The sequence below is a fragment of the Centrocercus urophasianus genome, unplaced genomic scaffold, assembly GCF_019232065.1.
Source record: "Centrocercus urophasianus isolate 14NV4802_14NV808 unplaced genomic scaffold, USGS_Curo_1.0 seq_12, whole genome shotgun sequence".
NCBI lineage: Eukaryota > Metazoa > Chordata > Aves > Galliformes > Phasianidae > Centrocercus > Centrocercus urophasianus.
The window spans coordinates 4,103,952-4,123,748 of NW_024884364.1; the positions used below are offsets into that span (position 1 = coordinate 4,103,952).

The 19,797-nt window shown below is 41.2% G+C and overlaps 2 protein-coding genes across 3 annotated transcripts in view; one reads left to right on the forward strand and one right to left on the reverse strand.

The window, feature by feature from the left end:
* GTF2E1 (general transcription factor IIE subunit 1) overlaps positions 1 to 5,038 on the reverse strand; it is a 51,805-nt gene extending 46,767 nt beyond the window's left edge. Inside the window, exon 1 of one of the 2 annotated variants that reach the window (XM_042810395.1) lies at positions 4,971 to 5,038. The gene's annotated coding sequence lies outside the window, so the exon portion shown is untranslated. Of the gene's footprint in view, positions 1 to 4,461; positions 4,747 to 4,970 lie in introns of those variants that run through there. The other variant, XM_042810396.1, reaches the window with a different exon arrangement.
* Positions 5,039 to 5,180: 142 nt separating this feature from the next.
* On the forward strand, positions 5,181 to 19,513 carry RABL3 (RAB, member of RAS oncogene family like 3). Its single transcript, XM_042810887.1, has 8 exons — positions 5,181 to 5,290; positions 5,575 to 5,666; positions 6,279 to 6,408; positions 9,341 to 9,455; positions 10,906 to 11,056; positions 12,616 to 12,687; positions 14,361 to 14,399; positions 16,963 to 19,513. Exons 1-8 carry the CDS (start codon positions 5,245 to 5,247, stop codon positions 17,026 to 17,028), a joined length of 711 nt encoding a protein of 236 aa, XP_042666821.1. The 5' UTR covers positions 5,181 to 5,244; the 3' UTR covers positions 17,029 to 19,513.
* The last annotated feature ends 284 nt before the right edge of the window (positions 19,514 to 19,797 follow it).

Genomic DNA, 19,797 nt, shown 5'->3' on the forward strand with positions numbered 1-19,797 from the left:
CTCTAGGAGAAGCTGACATATTGGCACCCTACCACAAATAGTCCCAGGCTGCAGCACGAGCCCAACTCCTTGCAGTCTTTTATTAGCCAGGACAGGATCCATCTCACAAGCAGTAATCCAATACCACAAGAATACAGTTATAAAATACAAAAGCAAAGCATTTTACCACTGTCTTCTTAAGCAGTGATTTTACATCCCATCGGAGTGCTGAAGTCAAACTTGAATTAATTACATGGGCAAAGAAATATCATAACATCTCCTAACAAGGTTTTAATGAACGTGCATCTGTTTCATAATAACATCTGTAATGCCTTTAATGTATGAACTTGAAGGGACACTATCTGGGAAGAAAAAAAAACAAAAGAAAAGCAATGGCCAAGATAAAGCACTATGCAGTATGCACCTGCAGCATCCATAACAAAGCACACTAGGCAGGACAATGCTCTGGAACACCCAGTTTCTAAATCGAAACATGGCCTTGATTAAAAGACTACTGGGGAAAATGTTGTATTGGAATTATATGAATACAATTCAGTATGATGGATATATGAAGAACACAGATGTATATGGTGCTACAGTCCTTCTGTAGTAACATTTGTTTTTTGAAAAATCTGCTGGAAATAAAGGTGCACAGTTACACAAGATAATAAAATCTGTTGGATAAAGAAATGCAGGGAACAGGTTGCAAAACAGAAATCATACATAAGGTTGAACGAAATGCCCAAGACACAGGTCTTGAGCGTACCTACAGATATCAGAAAATTTCAGTTTCAGGTTTTAATATTTTTTATTTTGTCCAGAATATGAATTCTGGAGTATTAGGCAATGGCCTATTACTTGATTAGTTAACTCAAGTAATTCGCCATTAACTTTCCCTGTTCACTTTCTGTCTTCCTTGTATTCATGTCTGACGATTTACAGAGTCCTTCACCTTTAAATATGGCTAAGTACGACGGGCTTTTAAGAGCCTCTATGCTCCACTGCCTCCTTCCAGTGGTCACTTGCAAACTTCAAACCTAGCTTTATAATATTTAACTCTAACGAAATGAATAATTGTCCTCAGGAAGATGATAGGGTTGCGCCAACGGGAGTGATTCTGAACCTTTCTGAATACAAACAAGGGAGGCACAAAATGGGAATGGGAAAACTTGTCATCTAAACTTCAAACGGATGCACAAAGTAACGTTGGCCACTATCTCAAGTTTTGCCAGGAGAGGTTTAGGTTAGGCATCAGGAAGGTTTTCTTCACAGAGAGGGTGGGTGGGCAGGTATTGGAAGAGGCTGCCAGGGAAGTGGTTTAGTGCTGGGACTTGGTCAGTCAGGGTTATGGCTTATTCCTGTATCTTTTACAACGAGAATGATTTTAGGATTTAAAAATGGCACCAGATCACAATCTGTGCAACATATCCTTATTATCTAGAACTGCCTTTATACCACATCATTTGCAAAACTCAAGTCTTTCAACATTTCATCAACAGCCTACTGAATTCCTTTCCCTGTAAACTGCAGGAACACTGCCTGTATTTGATGTGAAATCATTCACTTTGTTTGCAAGAGTACCTGCCCTGAAGTATTACAGCAGAAAATTAACAAAACAAAACAAAACAAGCTTGCTAGCACTAGAATCCCGTCTTCTATTGGCATTCCTTAAACAAAAACCAAGTGGCTATAGGCCATCGGTACCTTTTTCTTCTTCTTAAAGTTCACTTCTTTTATTCACTCCTGCACAAAAAAAGGCTGAAAAGCTGTGAGAATCCTTCTTTATTTTTTTGGCTCAAACAAGCTTCCTGAGGTATTTCTTACAATAAGGCTCTAACTGATTTATTGAGGAGGCAAGCGATGGGTGCTACTGTGTGACAATCAACATCACTTTGAAGACACTTGGAAAGCACCTTCCTCCAGAGCTGCTTGCCTCTGGAAAAGAGTGCTCAGGAGTGTTTACTGGTAGAAGATCAGGTCCCTGACTAAATAGCTTCAGCTCAGTACGGGAAAACTGGGGAATGATACCATCGTGTCCTGCAAAAAACAGGATGCAGGTGGGCATCCCTCTTATCTGCTGGCAAGGCCTGGAGGATGGGAACAAAGGAGTTTCTGCTGAGATCCCAGAGCCAGAAGTTGCACTCCAATGAGAGCTGACTCAACCACTTTGGACTTATTTGTTGGCACTACCACTGAAAAGTCGTCGTCATCATCAACAGAACAACGACTCCCGACAACTCACCACTACCGAAGATCAATGACTGAACTACAAACCATGCTGGATCCATGGTGGTGACTATCTCTTGCTTCCTACAAAGACTCCTTGCTTCCATTTTCTATCTTTTCTACCGCTCTTCCCCCCTCCCCCATCTCCCTGATTAAGATTTGTAATAAACTGGTCAACCACCATTTGAACCACAGTTTCTTAGTCTCACACCAGGTATACAGATATGAAAGAACCTCCTCTCCCTCCTATAAATTGGAGAGAGACAAAAGCCCAGCTGAAAATACGATGTTTTCACCTAATCTTCTCAGCAAAAATACAAGGAACTTCAACTAAGGCAACAAATCCCAACCGTGCAAGCAGAAGCTTGAGAATTACATTCTGAGCCTGCAGTCGTCATCACATTCATGATTTAACCTCACATAACAATAGCAAGACATCAGTGAATTTAAGGACTACCTATGTGTATGTATACATACAAACATATATTCAAAAGTACATCAAAGGCATAGTAGCATTAACAAACTGTTCAGTTATAGATGTAGAAAAAAAAAGTGGAGTGTACCAAAGTGCACTATTTACTGAAGGTAAGACTTAGCATCTAAAATGGTGAAGATACAGATTCCTGTTACAGCTTAAGTTAAACTATTCCCTCGTACAGAAAGAGATTTTCCTCTTCCTTTGCTGCCTGAAGCTACAATCTAACTCCCACCTTGTGCTGACTTCAGTGATTAGCTGTTTATGTAGTGAGGTGAATCAAGCTGATAAAAACTGAAAAACCAACACACATACACAAAAAAAAAAAAAAACAACCCAAAAAATTATGGTATTTTAGATGCAGAGCAGTTCAAAGACCACATGACTTAAATTACTAGACTAAAGCATATCCAAAGCAGATAGAAGACAGCATGGTTAAGGATGCAGAAGAGTGAACCTTCCGCAGGTGGTAGCAAAAAGATACTCTAAGCAGGGACATCATTAGTTTATACAACGTAAAGCATTCCTTATGTGTGTACTAGCAGAAGTACACTCATTATTTTTTAGATTTCCCAGCTCTGGTCCACATTATCAAGTGACAATGTTTTTGTTGTTTTTTTTTTTTTTTTTTCTTATTTTTTATGAAAAAAAAACCTTTTCTCAAAAATATCAAGCCTTAGAGATCGTGATTACACTTAGAGTACAATGGGCTTAACCCAGTGCTGCTGGTTAAACCTCAGGCTGGAAAGAAGCAGTAATTCCCTTTCATAACCTAGATTGAAAAGACCTAGTACATCATGCCTTTCACCAAGACAGATTACAAAAATGACAGATTCATAGAATGGCCTGGGTTGAAAAGGATCACAAAGACCATCTAGTTTCAACCCCCCTGCTATGTACAGGGTTGCCAACCACCAGACCAGGCTGCCCAGAGCCACATCCAGCCTGGCCTTGAATGCCTCCAGCGATGGGGCATCCACAACATGGGTCGGACTTTCAGATATTCAGAAAAGTCATAACAAAGTATATGAAAGTATTAGGCTCAGAAAAGTTTATCAGGGTGTAGTACGTAAGTATATGCAAGCAACAGTAAGAAACAGATAAACTAAATAGCTACAAGATAGGAGATTAGCTTTAATTCATCTGGCTTCTTGCTTTGAAGAACTTCCTGAGGCAGCCTCCATGAAAATGAACTGGAAGTAGCATCCTAAAGGGAGCAGTAGGTAAAACTTCCTTCGTTCGTTATTACTGCCTTCTTCCAAGCACATGGTCCTGCCCTCTCCCGTGTCAGCTCTGGCACTCACGGTACTTTTCTGTGCATCAATTTAAATTACTAAAGACAGAAAAAAAGGCCTTTTTTTCAACAGTTTAGTCAATTGAGCCTGCGCATGGAAGACTATGATAAGCCCTAGAGCCAAAAGTGAGAGGATGCCAGTGCATGAAAGAGAAACTCAACTTTTTGTGGCTGAAAGATGCTAAATCACCTATACTTCATTAAATTGCACCCTAACAATGCACTGCTGAACTCTCTCTTCATAACGCTGATCTTCCTTTATTCTGAGCCAACTGTGATGACAGAGGATTGACAGGATTGATCGATTTAACAGCCTACCGAGAGATGAGACACTCATCAGCTCCCCTGGAAAGCATCAACCTCACGAAGCAAGAGGAAAACTACTGCACACAGAGAAAATACTTTGCGAGCCTCTGAAGTGGATGGCAGCAGAACCCAGGCTAAGGTATTGGTTAACACCTGCACAAGAGGGAGGTTAAGCACGTGCCTTTCGGTAGCAGCACTTTGCGGTCTCAAGGCACCAGGCTCGTCTGGCTGCAACCTGGATGTTTTAGCACGGCACATCCGAAGCCCTAACCCCACACGAGGAGCTGGGCTGGCCTCCTACACCGCCGTGGCAGCCCAGATCAGAACAGCACCCCTTACGCCACGTGCACCGGCTCCTATGCTCTACCGGCTGTTACAAACGAGGTTTTCAACAACGGGTTCTGCGAGGCCCTCTGGGATGGGAGACTCGAGAGGCTGAGCAGTATCATAAAAAAAAAAAAAAAAAAAAAATCAGAAAAATGAAGCCACCACAGAGAACACAGGAAGCAAGGCTGGTGCCGGTTCAGAGCCCAGGCCGAAGCAGGGGAGAGGAGCAGCCCCTCAAGATGCGGTCAGCGCGGCTCCCGTGGGTGCTCCGCACTAACCAGGCGGGGCCCCGACCACCCGGGCCCGGCTCCCGGCGCGCACCGCGGCAGGCCCCGCGCGAGGCCTGCCCGGGCCGGCACTGACCTGCCGCCGCTGCCAGCTCTCCCTCCCTCTCCGGGCGGTGCTTCCGGCCGCTCCGCCGCTTGCGTCAGCACTGCGCGCCGCTTGCGTCAGCGAGACTCCCGACCCTCTGCGCGAACCAATCGCGTCCTCCCAGAGTCCCAGATGGTCCCCGCCCAGGTGGGAGTTCGACCAATAGAAAGCGAGCGCCGCGTCTCTCGCTCGAGCAGCCAGCGAATCGCTTGAGCGCACCGCGAGAAGGCTGGTACGCGCGGGAGCTGTTGCTAGGTAGACTAAGATGGCGGCTCTGGATAGGGTCAAGGTGCTGGTGTTGGGCGACTCCGGTGAGTGCGTGCCCCTCTCCCCTCCCCCAGCACGATGCAGGATGCGCGCGCGCACAGCGCGGGGCTGGGGCGCCCCCCTTCTCTCCCGTGCCCCCCACCCGCAGCCGGGGCGCATGCGCAGTGAGCCGCTGCCTGAGTGGAAGAATCCCCGCAAGACCCGGCCGCTGGGTTTTTAAGAGTTGGCCGTTAACCGCCGCTCTGGGGCTGATTGTCCCGGTCCCCGTTGGTCCCTTTGTCGTGCGGTAGCCAGGTTAACCGACATTGTCCTCTGTGTGCCTTTGCAGGTGTCGGAAAGTCTTCTCTCGTGCACCTCCTGTGCCACAACCAGGTGCTGGGAAACCCGTCCTGGACGGTGGGCTGCTCGGTGGATGTGCGAGTAGGTGCCGGGCTGCCAAATGCTCTGGGGAAAAATTGGTACCTCGTTGTAGAAGCACAGAAATCACTAAGGCTGGAAAAAAAACAACACTAAGATCATCTAGTCTAACCTCCAACCCATCCCCACCACGCCCACTAACCACATTCCTCAGTGCCATCCATACGGTTCTTGATCACCTCCAGGACAGTAACTGCATCACCTCCCTGGGCAGCTGTGCCACTGCCTCACCACTCCTTCTGAGATGAAATGTTTCCTATTATTCCTCTTGAACCTCCCCATTGGTGCAATTTAAGGCCATTCCCTCTCACCTTGAACTTGAGGGTACTCGGTGTGATGTCTCCCTTCCTGCTCGTTGCAGAGGATGAGGTTATCCACTGACTCCCTAAGTGCAATCCTCACAGCACAATGATGAACGCTTTCATCAGTGTTTCCTGCATTTTCTGATATCCTAACTGTCCACCCAGTCTTTTTCCACTTGAGAGATTTGAAATTGCTGCCACTGTTAAAATTTGCAATTTTCTGTCCAAGTGCTGTAGTCCTTTGAGCTGTATTGTACAGATTAACGCCCAGAAACTGATGCTGTGATTGTGTATGATATGAATTTTCCATTAGATCCATGACTACAAAGAAGGGACTCCAGAAGAGAAGACGTACTATATTGAGCTGTGGGATGTTGGAGGTTCAGTGGGTAGTGCCACTAGTGTGAAAAGCACAAGAGCAGTATTTTATAACTCACTGAATGGTAAGTTTGCTTGGTATCAATCTCTTTTTGTCACTTGTTACTGTTGAGAGCTCTCTTGGTTCTGGAGCAGGACTCCTTTAAGGCTAGATGAGGACTGTTCCATTCTCTTTTCTGATTCCAGCATATTTATAAAGAAAAAAAAAAAAAAAAAAAAAAAAAAAACTAGCATTCTTAGAATTCAATTTTGAACTGGGAAGGTATTTTAGGCAAACCTGTACAAATGAGCTTCATCAGCCTTCCCCTTCAGTCTCATGCAGCTAGCGCAATGAGGAATCTTTGCAGTGTTCCAGTGATGTCCTTTTCAGCTATGCATGCAGACATAAAAGGCTGCCATTACCTCTCCAGGCCTGATGTATGTGCAGATATACAATTTATATTTTCATGTCTGTCTAGTTCCAAAACCTACAGTGCAGAAATAGCTATTTGAATTTATAAATGTGAACTTGAAATTATGGTATGAACTTTGATAGTTATATCCCACAATGACAAACTTGAACTCTTCTCCCATAAAATTGCAATATTCTGATAACCATCTTGCCTTCTGCTCATTTAATTTGTCAAGTGATTAGTAGTAGTTGAATCTGCAACTTGCAAGATTGGTGGAAAGTTACATTTTATGCCATTTGAAAGGATGGCATCTGTTCCCTTGAGATACTGGCTTAAAGGTCTGGTGGTTCATCCGTATCACTAAGGTAGCAAATAAGAGATTGCATTTCGGTTATTACTTTTTTGGCATCCAAGGACAGATCACTGAAAATAGATATATACCTGATTAACATCTGCTTATGAATCTCTCTCACTTTGACTCTTGTTTCTTGCTCCTCGTCATTTGAGAGCCTTCAGTAATGTTTTAAGCTATATAGTAAGCAGTTTTTTGCTCTGTGATTGTTTAATCAGTTATTTCTTTCCCCTTTCCAAAGGGATAACTGTATGCAGGTATCTCTTGCTTGTACTGTTAGCCAGACATCCCTAAATAAGATTTGATTTGAGCTGTGTCCTCAAAGCAAGGGCCTCAAAATAAGCTTCTACTGTACATGAAAAAAAATGAGTTCTTTTTGACGCTTAACTTGCAGGCATGCCAGCCTGTATAGGTCAGACTTGGAAATATCCTAAAACAGCACATTAGGTGATGAAATTTCAAAGTTATGTATGTTATAATCGATGAAGTTATTAAAATAAAACTATTTGTCTTTACTGCCCAAATGATATAACTAGCCAGCTTGCATATGAAAACTGTTGGCTTTGGTAGTTAGCCTTGGCACTGTTGTGGTTTTTGGGTTGTTGGGGTTTTTTTCATTAAATAAATTCCATTGCTAGAGCTTGTCTCACAGATTGCTTCTCACCTGATGTAAGAAGAGAAGATTAATGCATTCCTTCTGCCTGACTGCTTCACCTTACTGGGCTTCAAAAGACAGTTGGTGTTTGGTTGCTGGCTTTCAGGGAGACCTGGGTACTTTGAAGCTTGATACAGTTTACTCTTTAGTCTACCTCAGCTCTTCAGCTTGGTTGTTCCTGCATCTGATGTGTGGATTGTGATAGTCTAGGGCAGTGAACAGGCAGCAAGGCCGTGACTTGCAGACATTTTGTGGGAGGAACTTTTCCTTGAGTGGTCATTGGTCCTACTCGCTCTTTTTTGATGTTGTCTTCTCTGCTGGTGCAGCTATCTGTGTAGGCTTTCAGTGAAGCAGAGAAGGGAACCAACCTATCAAAAACATGGCTAGGGAAGAGTGTCTGGAGGTTGAGTATGTTTCTCACAGATTATGCAGCAGTGCCTATGAATCTGTTGACACAGGCCAAGTTATATTGTGCCATGCTTTTTCTTCCTACGCTAGAGGTGGGCAGACGGTTGAGTTGTCTTTTCCTGCAATTACTAAGATAAGTGCTTTGAAATAAGGATATGGTTGTGACATGATGGGAAATCTCATAGCACTGAGTCTATGTGAACAGTAATGTGAGGTGGTGGAGAATGTGTTTGTTCTTAGTGTGTACAGTGGGTGGCATCTTTAGGAATTAAGGTAAAAGATAAAATGACTAGTATTCTACACCTATGTGCTGTTAAATGTGTTTAAAACAAATCCTGATAAGGATATTATGCCATTTGGTCCTTGAATTAATTACGATTTAAAGTCTGGAGGAAGTGGGAACATTCCACAGGTTTCAGAAGGTGTGAATAAATAGAAGAAATTTGCTAGCAGGAATTGGTAATGGAGTTAGGAACTGTGGTTATCAGAAGTGGGTGTCTGTTAATAGCACTGCTAGGAAGTTTGGCTGGCAATTTTCCTCTCTCTGATTTTACGTTGTGAAAGATGATAGTGATGAAAAATGCTGGAAGCTTAAATACATGAAATCATATTCATTCATATTTCTACCAGCCATTTAGTGGACTGTAAAAGTCTGTGAGTTTCTCTTGTGGATACCTCCCCAAGTACTTGGCATCAGTTCTTGAAAATGCAGGAAAGCAATAGCGCTGTGTAAACCCTTCAAAACAGAGGAAGAACCTTTGGACTTCTCAGATGGTGTGACCAAAAAAATGGTTACATTTACTAATTAGGCAAAGCAGAAAAAGGATGACTTCTCTGCTGCAGCAATCGAGTTTCTGTATCCTTAAGACTAGGCAGAGCAGAATCAGAGAATGTATGCAAGCCACTTGCAGATTAAATCCTGAGGTGGCTGTTGTTTTCCCTTTTTTGTGAGATTTTCTTTTTGTTCTTATCCAATTCCTGATAAGCAACTTTAGGAAGAAAAAAAAAACAAAACCCAACAACTGTTGCATCGCAATATTTTCTGGTTTTCTTATTTACTGTAACTGAACTGGTTATATTTCCCTTTCCTGATTGTTAGACATCTGGGGACCTGCAGATGTCATTTTGTGAAGATAAGAAAAAGACACACATCATTAAATAACATCTTGCTGCCTACTCTTTCACTTTAGGGATAATTTTAGTGCATGACTTAACCAACAAGAAATCATCCCAGAATTTATATCGCTGGTCTTTGGAAGCACTCAACAGAGATGTCGCTCCAACAGGAGTTCTCGTGACAAACGGGTGAGTGGAAAACATACACAGTATGTGCACAGTAATTCTAAGCTGTTGTGGGAGTCTTCGTTCATCCCAAAGTGTGAAAACCACACGAAATTAGATGTGGCTGGAATTTTAAGAAAGAAATAAAAAATGAGGACATACCAAAGAAAATCACTGGAGTTTTCTTTTTGCATTGCTGATGAGGCCATTCTCTCAGTAGATTCCCAAACTGCATAGCAGAGACCTTGCTTTAAGGGAAAAGATGTTTACCGTGCCCTTTATTTGCCTGAGGCCTCTGTCTGTGTTCATTCCCTGATACCTGAAGAGACGCAAAGCCCTTGTACAGTAAGTGTCATGGAATGGCATGACTCTGTTTGGAAGGGCTTCCCCTGAATGCACCAAGACCAAGTGCGTTCACTTTTGGGTGGATGGGAGTCATTTCAGGAGTGTACCTGAAAAAAGAGCTTAAAGATCTCCATGTAAAGAATGTGTTAATAATAAGCTTTCCAGCAACTTGTCAAGTATGTCCTCTTCTTTCTCTGTGTGTTATATACATAATCAAGGAGGTTATCAAATCATTGATAAACCACATGCATGAGCAGAGAAGCAATAACAAAGGGCAGCTTTTTGTGGATAGATTACATTGTTTATCTGCCTGTGCTGGTACACAGGTGCTTCTGTAGAAACGTGGGAGAAGGAAAGGAGGGCTTCCATTTAAGCAAACTTAAGATTTCTCTAAACCTTCACTTCAGGGACAGATGTTCAGCTCCTACCAATTACTTGATCAAGTTGTTGCTCTTACTCATAAAATTACTTCACTTTAGCTTGTCTTAAGTAAAACTGACAGGTATCCTAAGGGCAATGCTTGGTATATGGATTTGTAAAGATGTTTAATTACTATATAATTTATTTTATAAAGATTATCTTTGATCATAATTCATACCTGAATCAAAGCTTGGAATGGAAACTGGAATTCAGGGTGTAGTAACTACCTTTACTTGAATGTAGAAATTAGTAACTTGACACTTCAGCAGTGTTATTGCAGCCCTTTTGATCTAATGTGGGAAAGGATAATGTTTCACAGTTGTGATTTATTTCATTTTCCTGCCTTAAAAATGTCAGAACTTTGGATGTTCAGAGATGCTGCTCCCTGCTGAGTCTCTGATGGCTGCATATGCCTGGTATAATACTGAATGAAGCCCCTGTTTCTTTCTTGCTTGTCTAAACTACCTAGCATTTCTTCTGACCTGCAAGTCATCTATGAAGAGAAGAAATCCAATCCATGGTTTCTTTTTTCCTTCAATTTCTGTGTAGGGTCTTAGATGCTGAAGCCTTAATTTGCGCATACAGCATGTTCTCAGATAAATAATGTTGATAAATTGCTCTTATTTGAAAGGAACGGGGAATCTTATGGTGCCCCTAAGCTCACTTAGATGACCCTCACTCCATTCAGGATTATGTTTGTTTCCTTCAGTGACTATGACCGTGAACAGTTTGCTGATAACCAGATTCCGCTGCTGGTAATAGGAACTAAGCTGGATCAGATCCCAGAAACTAAGCGTAATGAAGTTTTGACCAGAACAGCTTTCTTGGCTGAGGATTTCAATGCTGAAGAGATAAATTTGGTTAGTATCCTTGTCACCAGTGTTTTTCTTTTATATGGCAGTGATTCTGATTTTCTGTTAAGTAAAACTTGTTACAAAAATTGCAGTTCCAGAGATTTTCTCAGTAGTGCTGGAGTCATGCATGTTTTGATTAGCTGACACCTCTATGTGATGAAATGATGGTCTTTGTTTCATTGTAGAAAGATAGAGGGGTTAGATAAAGCTGCTGATCTTGGAATTGGTGACTGGAAGTTTTCCCTCTTCTTAGTTCCAACACAGAATATCTTTGAATGAAATATTTTTGAATGAAATAACCATATGATTTATTTCTGTATATGGATACATATGTGTAGTGGGTTAACCCCAGCAGGCAGTTAAGTACCACACAACTGCTTGCTCACTCTCACCCCATAGGATGGGGGAGAGAAATCAGAAGGATAAAAGTGAGAAAACTCATGGGTTGAAGTAATGACAGTTTAACATGAAAGTGGAAACTGTGCAAGCAAAGCAAAAAAGGAATTCATTTGCTTCTTCCCCTCAGCAGACAAATGTTTAACCACTTCCTGCAAAGCAGGGCTTTATCGTGCTTATGTAGCAATTATTTGTGAAGATAAACACCATCAGTCCTCGTGTCCCCACTTTCCTTCTCCTTTCCCAGAGTTTTTATGGCTGAGCATGATGCCGTGTGGTCTGGGATATTCCTTTGGTCAGTTGGAGTCAGTTTTCTTGGCTGTGTCTCCTCCCAGCTTCATTCTAGCTTCAATTTGCTTGCTGGCGCAGCAGCAAGAAACAGAAAAGGCCTTGATGCTTTGTAGATAGTGTTGAGCAATAGCTGAAACATCGATGTGTTATCAATACTGTTTTCAAATCCAAACCATAGCATCATGCAAACAACTGTGAAAAAAATAAACTCTATTCCAGCCAAAACATTACAGTCTTTAACATTGTCAGTGTGCTGTGTAAATGTTTCTGCACATGAACATGTGACCAGTACAAATTATTAGCTGACTTTATAGCTGGTGACAGAACACAGATATGGAGAGCATAGGGGAAATCAGGATTCTCTAGTTACTTTGCAGTGTAGAATTGACTTTACCTCTAGTGTAAGGAGTCTACCCTCCAGGCAAAGATCTAGATGAAGGACAATACTAAGGAAAGCTGCTGCTTCCATGCCTTTCATGAGTAGAGAGCTTTGGTCCACAGGTCAAACCAATACCTTTCATGATACCTGGCTAGGATTATTTCTGTATCATCTTCTGATACTGCACCTCTGAAATCACTTGAATGCTACTTCTCTTAAGCAATTGATTTTGCCTTCAAACCTCTCATTCCCAAAACTCTGAGGAAAAGGAAACTTTTTGATTTAGCTGAACTTAAAACACCAAAGGTTTTTGTTTTTATTTCTTCTCAATCCATTTTTCTCTCAAATGACTTTGGAGATGAAATAATAGCAGCTGGACTGTTTCCCTTCATTGGCGGTATGTGCATGGCTGAGGAAAAATGTTATGATAATTTCTATTTGTATGTCTTCATTGCACTGATCTTCTTGTGCTTGGTTTGTTGACTTTCTTGTGTTCTAGGATTGCACCAATCCTCGTTACTTGGCTGCAGGCTCATCCAATGCTGTCAAGCTAAGCAGATTTTTTGATAAGGTAAGTCAATTAAATTAGGCTTTACTGCTCTGTGTATTGAACACTGTGATTTGAGCATGGAAGACACCTATTCCTTTCACATTGTGCTTTTTGAATTTGAATAACTCAAGCCAGGTATGGGCAGGCCAAAGGCTAGTCTTCTCATGGAGATCTTTGATCAACTTGAAAATTTGATTTTTTATCTGTATGTACTAATAAAGAACAGCTCACAACTGTGCAAAAACAGTGCGTATACTTTTGAAATCATTTGGTAGACCAGAGGGTTTGCAGTGAGCTAGGGTAACACGAAGAGTTACAAGACAAGCAAATGGTATCCTGGGCTCCATCAGAAGAGGGGTGGCCAGCAGGGACAGGGAGGTGATTGTCCCTCTCTGCTCTTGTGAGGCCCCATCTGGAGCACTGCGTCCAGGTGTGGAGCCACAGTACAAAAAAGACAGGGAGCTGTTGAGAGGTCCAGAGGAGAGCCACAAAGATGATCAGGGGTCTGGAGCACCTCCCCTGTGAGGACAGGCTGACGGAGCTGGGCTTGTTCAGCCTGGAGAAGAGAAGGCTGCGGGGTGACCTCACTGCAGTCTTTCAGTACCTAAAGGGAGCCTACAAACAGGAGGGGAATCAACTCTTTGAAAGAGTAGATAACAGCAGGACAAGGGGAAATGGTTTTAAGTTGAGGGAGGGGAGATTTAGGTTGGATGTCAGGCGGAAGTTCTTTACAGAGAGAGTGGTGAGGTGCTGGAACAGGCTGCCCAGAGAGGTTGTGGATGCCCCGTCCCTGGAGGTGTTCAAGGCCAGGTTGGATGGGGCCCTGGGCAGCCTGGTCTAGTATTAAATGGGGAGGTTGGTGGCCCTGCATGTGGCAGGAGGGTTGGAGATTCATGATCCTTGAGGTCCCTTCCAACCCTGGCCATTCTGTCATTCTGTGATTCTGTATAGACGATGGTTAGCTCTATCGCTCCTAGTTAAATCAAACTTCAGGAATGAAGAAATTTAGTACCTTACTTTTCTTTCCTCAACAAGAGAGCATCAAGACCTGCTGTGAAAATGACAGGATTGCTCTGGCTTAAGGCACTTAGCATCCCCTGCACAAAGAGATCACAGTGAAACAGATGATGTCCCGTAACAGATCATTCTTCAGAAACGAAATTCGGCCTGAATTTTCTTGGGAGGAGGGTGCAGGTTATACAAAATGATACAAATTGCTTTTTGATTCTTAGACTGGTGGTGGTAGCTGCATAGGTGCCCTTCAACATGGACAGTTTGTGAATCATTTTCAGAGAGCAAGTATGGCTACCTTCTGTCAAACCTCACCTATTGCACAGTGGACATCTGCAGATTGAGCTTCTGTGGCAACTGCACCTGCAGAGACAGATGGGAGTAACTTTCATTCTGATGCAATAAGGAGACACCAATCACCCCCATTATTAAAGGAGGACTACTTTCATTTGCTGTATAGAAGTTGAGGATGACAGCTTTACCAGGAATCATTGAAGGTGGCAACTCCTTCAGTGTGTAATAAAGCACTGTAATTAAAGCAGTAGGCCTAGAGCATAGGGCTTGGGTCCAGATCTCTCCCCTGTTAGCCATGAGTTTCACTGCTCATGTGTGAAGTATTGGTTGAAATCTGAGGTTATGCATATATTGTGCCTGCTAAAATTATTCTCTCACTGTTTTTCCAGGTCATAGAGAAGAGATACTTCTTAAGAGATAGCAATCAGGTTTGTAATTTTTTCTTTTTTATTTTGTTTCTCCCACTGTCGTGAACTGCTGGTAGAGACCTTGTGTAAAACATGGACTTTGTGTGACTTTAATTTATGCTAATTTATGCTGGTAGTTGAGGTCGGTTTTTTTATCTGTGGGAGCACAACTGCTTTGGCTAGGCTGAAAATTGTCTGACTTCTGTCACCTGAAATGTTTGTAATGTGATCAGCAGTAATCACTTTAAATAAATTGGGCTAACAGGATCTCTTTCAAATCTCTCAGCCTCTGACTGTCAGCTTGCAAGTTTAAGCCAGAGATGCTGTCATGAAGGTCAATGAAAAGGCTTTTTTTGCACAGATGAAACTAGCATTATTTATTTTGTACGGGTAGTTTCCATAGAACCAGTGGAACAGCAGGAAAAAAATGGCAATATGATACCATACTGTAATTAATTCCTAAATGGTTAGATAAACTTTCCAGTACAGTTGGTAAAGAACAAGGCAAATGAGTACCTCGACAGGCCAGTCGTTTCAATTTCTTATTGCCCCTGTTTTCTCATGTGTTGTCTAACATGCAGGAAACAGTGAAGTTCTACTCATCAGGTCTGTGAGGTGCTTGCAAATTATGGTGAATAGCACCACAGAAATAGTGTGAAATGTATTACTAAGTGTAACTGAGCTGAAAGCCCCTTTGGGAGAGCAGGAAAAAATGAACTTGGAATTATAAAATGCTTCCCTTATGTGAGCATGTTCTTATGCCTTTTAGAAATAAATTTGCTTTTTTTCTGTTTCAGTTCTGCAAGATTCCCTTTTTTGTCCCCTCTCCACTCCTACTCAAGTTCTAGAAAAATTCCCTTTCATGGGAATACTAGCTCAATGCAGAAATCTGATTGTGTGCTGTTTGTTACATGGTGTAAGGTTTTTGTTTTCCTATTTGATCATTTTTAGTAGCTAGCCAAAGATTAACTTTACATTCTTTATGATCTCGTGCCAAAGATTACAGCCTGCTGGTGACTACTTTCATTTGCCTCACTGACAACAGCTCAAAAGCTTGAAACAAACCTTAAGCTATGGGCACCCATGTTTAAAGACAAAATCCAAATTAGAATGGGTGACTTCAGTATAAACTCATAATGTTGGTGTTTGAAATGAGCTATGTCATGTGTATCTTATGAATGCCTTTCTGGGTTTTCTACAGTGGGTTTCTTCAATCCCTTTTGTGTTTTGTTGTTCTTTTTTTTATTGCAAATAGAATTCTTCAGGATGAAAAGAAAAATAAGTTTCAAATAGCTTGTAGCTGAGCTTCGATCAGATCTCATATAAACAAATAATTGTTACTCTTAGTTGGCTTTGATATAGAAAATGCTGAAGCAGATAAGTTTTTAGCTATGTTGTCTTTCTACTTTTGAGTTATAATGTCAGCATTTTTCTTTTCTGAATTCCCAAAGCAGTTTGGATTAGATGAAATTCTGTGTAAAACTACCTGGCTTTTCTCAGGAATTGCTGCTTTTCAGGCTTGAACAAAATAATTCTTGAGTGAATACCTTAGTCTTAAGCCTGACTAGATTTAACTTGTGTTTCTGTAGTGGACTTTTATTTTGGCTAAGCTCTTTGCTGTCTCAGCTTACCAATGAGTTACATAACCCATCAGTCTACGTCATAGTGTGAATTGCATTCTCTCCCCATATCAACCACAAACACCTTTATTGTCCTAGCATGATCTGTAATGCTTGGCTGACACCTTCCATTTTAATATTCATATATCCTATGAGAATATGGATGCTTACTGATTCTTCTGTTTCTGCTTATGTCAAGTTAGACATTCAAGTTATTCTGAATCATAATCACACAGTTTTAAGAGTCACCAATAGGACAGCCATCTAATACAGCGTTAGAGAGCAGCATATCTCTTTCTTTTGGGTGATTTGTGGCTCTACTAGATTGCAAATGTTTGAAATATGGTTAAACTGCAGAAGCTTTTGATGGTTTTGAGTAGATTTTTTTTGGTAAGCACTCATTGTCACAACGTAACCAGTGTATACAGATAGTCTGCAAAAATAAGAGTGCTAATCCTTTGTATTATTGCAGCTTTTTCTATTCTGATGGTTTTCTCAAAGCTTTCACCAACTGATAACATCGTACTTTCAACTGTACTATGAAGTGTACTATGACATACTGCTGTCTCAGGTTAGAGACATTAAGTCTCAACAGTTGTTTAATAGAATGTGGTGATAATATATTATAGTTTTAAGAATGAATGGAGGAGAAATTCTTTTATGTGTTTGAATCTGGGGAAAATACGGACTTTGAAATCTCTTATTAAGGGGTTTAGGATTCATTGTACACCTTGCCAAAAAAGCCTAAATGCTCCTAAAGGAGCTCTACAGGACAAAAGATCCATACTATAGTTTGACATCTTGTTTGATGCTTTTCTAGTACTAATCTGAAGTGTTTTAGTCCTGATTCTGGGGACAGTGTGGAAGAGGATGGCACTGTTGCAGTGGGTGCAGTAAGAGGAACGTGAATATGAGTGAGAGGGAAACTCCTGCTAATTCTAACAAGTTATCTTTTTTGTCTGTAGATTCCTGGCTTCTCGGAAAGAAAGAGATTTGGAGGAGGAACACTGAAGAGCCTTCATTATGACTGAACGCTGGAAGAGATGTGGAAGATGACTTCTCTGAGTTTCTGACAACATTCTCATTCCCACCAGGTGCTTGAAGACAATAATTCTTATGTCAAGCAGAATAAAATGAAATCATGCTTTGGCCAGGTATACTGCTGAGGCTACTTTTGCCAGAAAAGACATTAGGAAGAATGTCCAGAAACCTAACTTGAAACCTGAAGTCCTTCTTAAGATTGCCTGAAGATATGGGAACATTTGGGGAAAGTGTGCAATAAATTCTGTGCATCCCACAGTGCAGTGGTAAGCTGTCATGCATAGCACGTATATTTGATATCTTTTTCTCCATTTGGGAGACTTATGGATAGTCTTTGCAATGAATTACATTCATCTTACCTCTAACAGAAAGATGATACTGAATGGGCTTCTCATTTACAATAAAATGAACAAAACAAGTGAGCAAAATGTAAGAACGAGTAAGGGGTGGTCTGGAAGATAATAGAATGCTGTCATTAAATGTGTGGTGTTGTTTCACCTGAAATATAATATTCAGCCATACTGAAAAGGGATAAAAGTGATAGGTGAAAGATTAAAAGGGATTTGAAGCCTAAAAAAATCACCAGTGGAAAACAAATTCTGCTGCTTAAATTAAAATTGTTTACTTTAGAGATGACGAAGTAGATCAGACACTTCTGTTTATCTTTTCATAATTGAGTGTTCTTGTACTTTGTGTTAAGTTAAAGGTTGATGTCTTGAAAGTTGATGGAAAAAGTAAGGTTTTTGTATAGTGCTTATATGCAACAAATGTGGCATGGTCTTACTGAGTCTGAGAGCTTAGTGGATTGAGAGAATGTGAAATATAAGAACATCCAGCCTTAAAATGGTTAGAAATGTAAAAGAGATACAAAGCCCTGAAAAAGTAGAAACGAGGTATGACTATAAAGCACATTCTGTGATGTTCCCTTTTCATATTTAGTGCTAAGAATGTGGAAAGTGTATTGGCCTTGTCTGCTCTTGGCTTTGTAAATAGCCCAAGCTTTGTAGAGTTTCTCACCTCCCCACAGTTACGTAGAGTGGTGAGAACCTGGTTCATGGCAGTTTATTGTTTTCTTTTGCTTTTCTCTCCTTCCTCATAGTCACTGCTAATGGTTAAGCCTCTGGTGAAGGCTAACTAAGAGCTGGAATTAGATATAAATACAGATTAATAATAAATGGATGTAGACGAAAGTAAAATGCTGGTGTGAAATTGACAGTGAGCTGAGTTCTGCAGTCTCCAGATTACATCTGCCTGCAGCCCTTCTCTAGCAGCTGCCTGGAAATAAATGGAAAGCTGCCTATTGCTACTAATCAGGCACAAAAATGACAGCTAGGTATACCAGTCTAGCTTATTAAAAATATGAATACTTTTCTTTTCCTGAGGCCATTTTCAGAAATTGGATATGTGCTAACGTGAGTGCATTAAGTTTCCAGGTGCGTGTATAAAATATTTACGCTTAGTTTATGAGCAGAAAAAATAAGGTACTGAAATACTCATAGCTAATAATCCGTGAGCTATGCAGATCAGGACAGTGCCAATGTCTGATTCTGCTCCTTTGATAATGAAAGCTAGAATTGTTTTCTCAAGGTCATCAGAACTGGAGTCCCTCCTGTTACCAAGGAGATGCAGAATAGGACAAGAATGCTGGGAAGGAGGATTTTTTCCTTCACCCTCTGGCTCCTTCAAGAGAATTGGCAGTGCTGCAAAGTAAGGAAGGACATTTAATTGAAAATGCTGCATGAAACAACAGTTGCACAGGTCTTTGATTTGTAAGAAACAGCTTTCCAAAGTAGCCCTCTTCAATTAATCAATAAAAGAACATTGTCTAGCATGTTGTAGGGAAGTCCTAGTTCCAACTCAGCTGTGTTTGAGCACTTTCTCCTGAGGCTCCCCAAAGAAGAAACAAAGTCATAGTGTGAGCAATCAGTTCACACTCCAGGAACATGAAAAAATGCATAGGACCTGTCCCTCAAGTGAGACTGAAGCTATGACAGTTGGGATGTTGGAGCACATTAGAAATAGATACCATTAGGGCAGAAGAAGAGAAGGCAAAGAAAACAATACTGAAAAGAGTAGAGTATGTATGCGAGCAGTAGGAGGTTAGCAGATTGAGAGAGAAGTTTGCTTGAGGGCAGGGCTCCTGCTATAGGCCCAGCTATGTTTCTTTGGGCTCATTCATCTACCTGTGAGCCATATAACTCAGGATGGCCTGAAAATGTCTAAACATTAGTTTTGAATTGTCATCAGAAAAAGCTGTGTTCATTTTTCTCCCAAATATTTATTGTCCATGCCAGGTTATTTCCATTTGCTAGTGAATTGACTTGCTGTGTGGTCTGACAAGTGACTTCATGGACAGTCTCACTATCTCATCTACTAATGGAGGCATGGCTTTGATGTATCTGTTTATCAAATTGTAGTGCTTTCAATACACTGGGAATTAAAGAGTTTACTTTTTTAAAGACATACAGAATTATATATATATGTGTGTGTGTATGTTTAATTTGAAATGAGAACAAAAGTTTTTCCAAACTCTTTGTTGTGAAAATATTCCATTAGCACCACCCTTAACTCTGTTCTGCCATAAACACTGTCATAATTTTGATATGGTTAGTTTTAATGCAAAGAAATCCTTTAGACAGCTGTCATTTGATTATAATTCTAAAAGGGAAAGGCTATATTTCTGTGGTGTTCTCTGTCAGTAGCCCTGAAAAATGATTGCAGACCCATCTGACCATGATTACAGCATTTTAGTATTCGTG

Coding starts and splice junctions, on each gene's coding strand:
- RABL3 (XM_042810887.1), top strand. CDS start 5,245: ATGGCGGCTCTGGATAGGGTCAAGGTGCTGGTGTTGGGCGACTCCG. Junction 5,667..6,278: donor GCTGCTCGGTGGATGTGCGA/GTAGGTGCCGGG, acceptor ATTTTCCATTAG/ATCCATGACTACAAAGAAGG. Junction 11,057..12,615: donor ATGCTGAAGAGATAAATTTG/GTTAGTATCCTT, acceptor CTTGTGTTCTAG/GATTGCACCAATCCTCGTTA.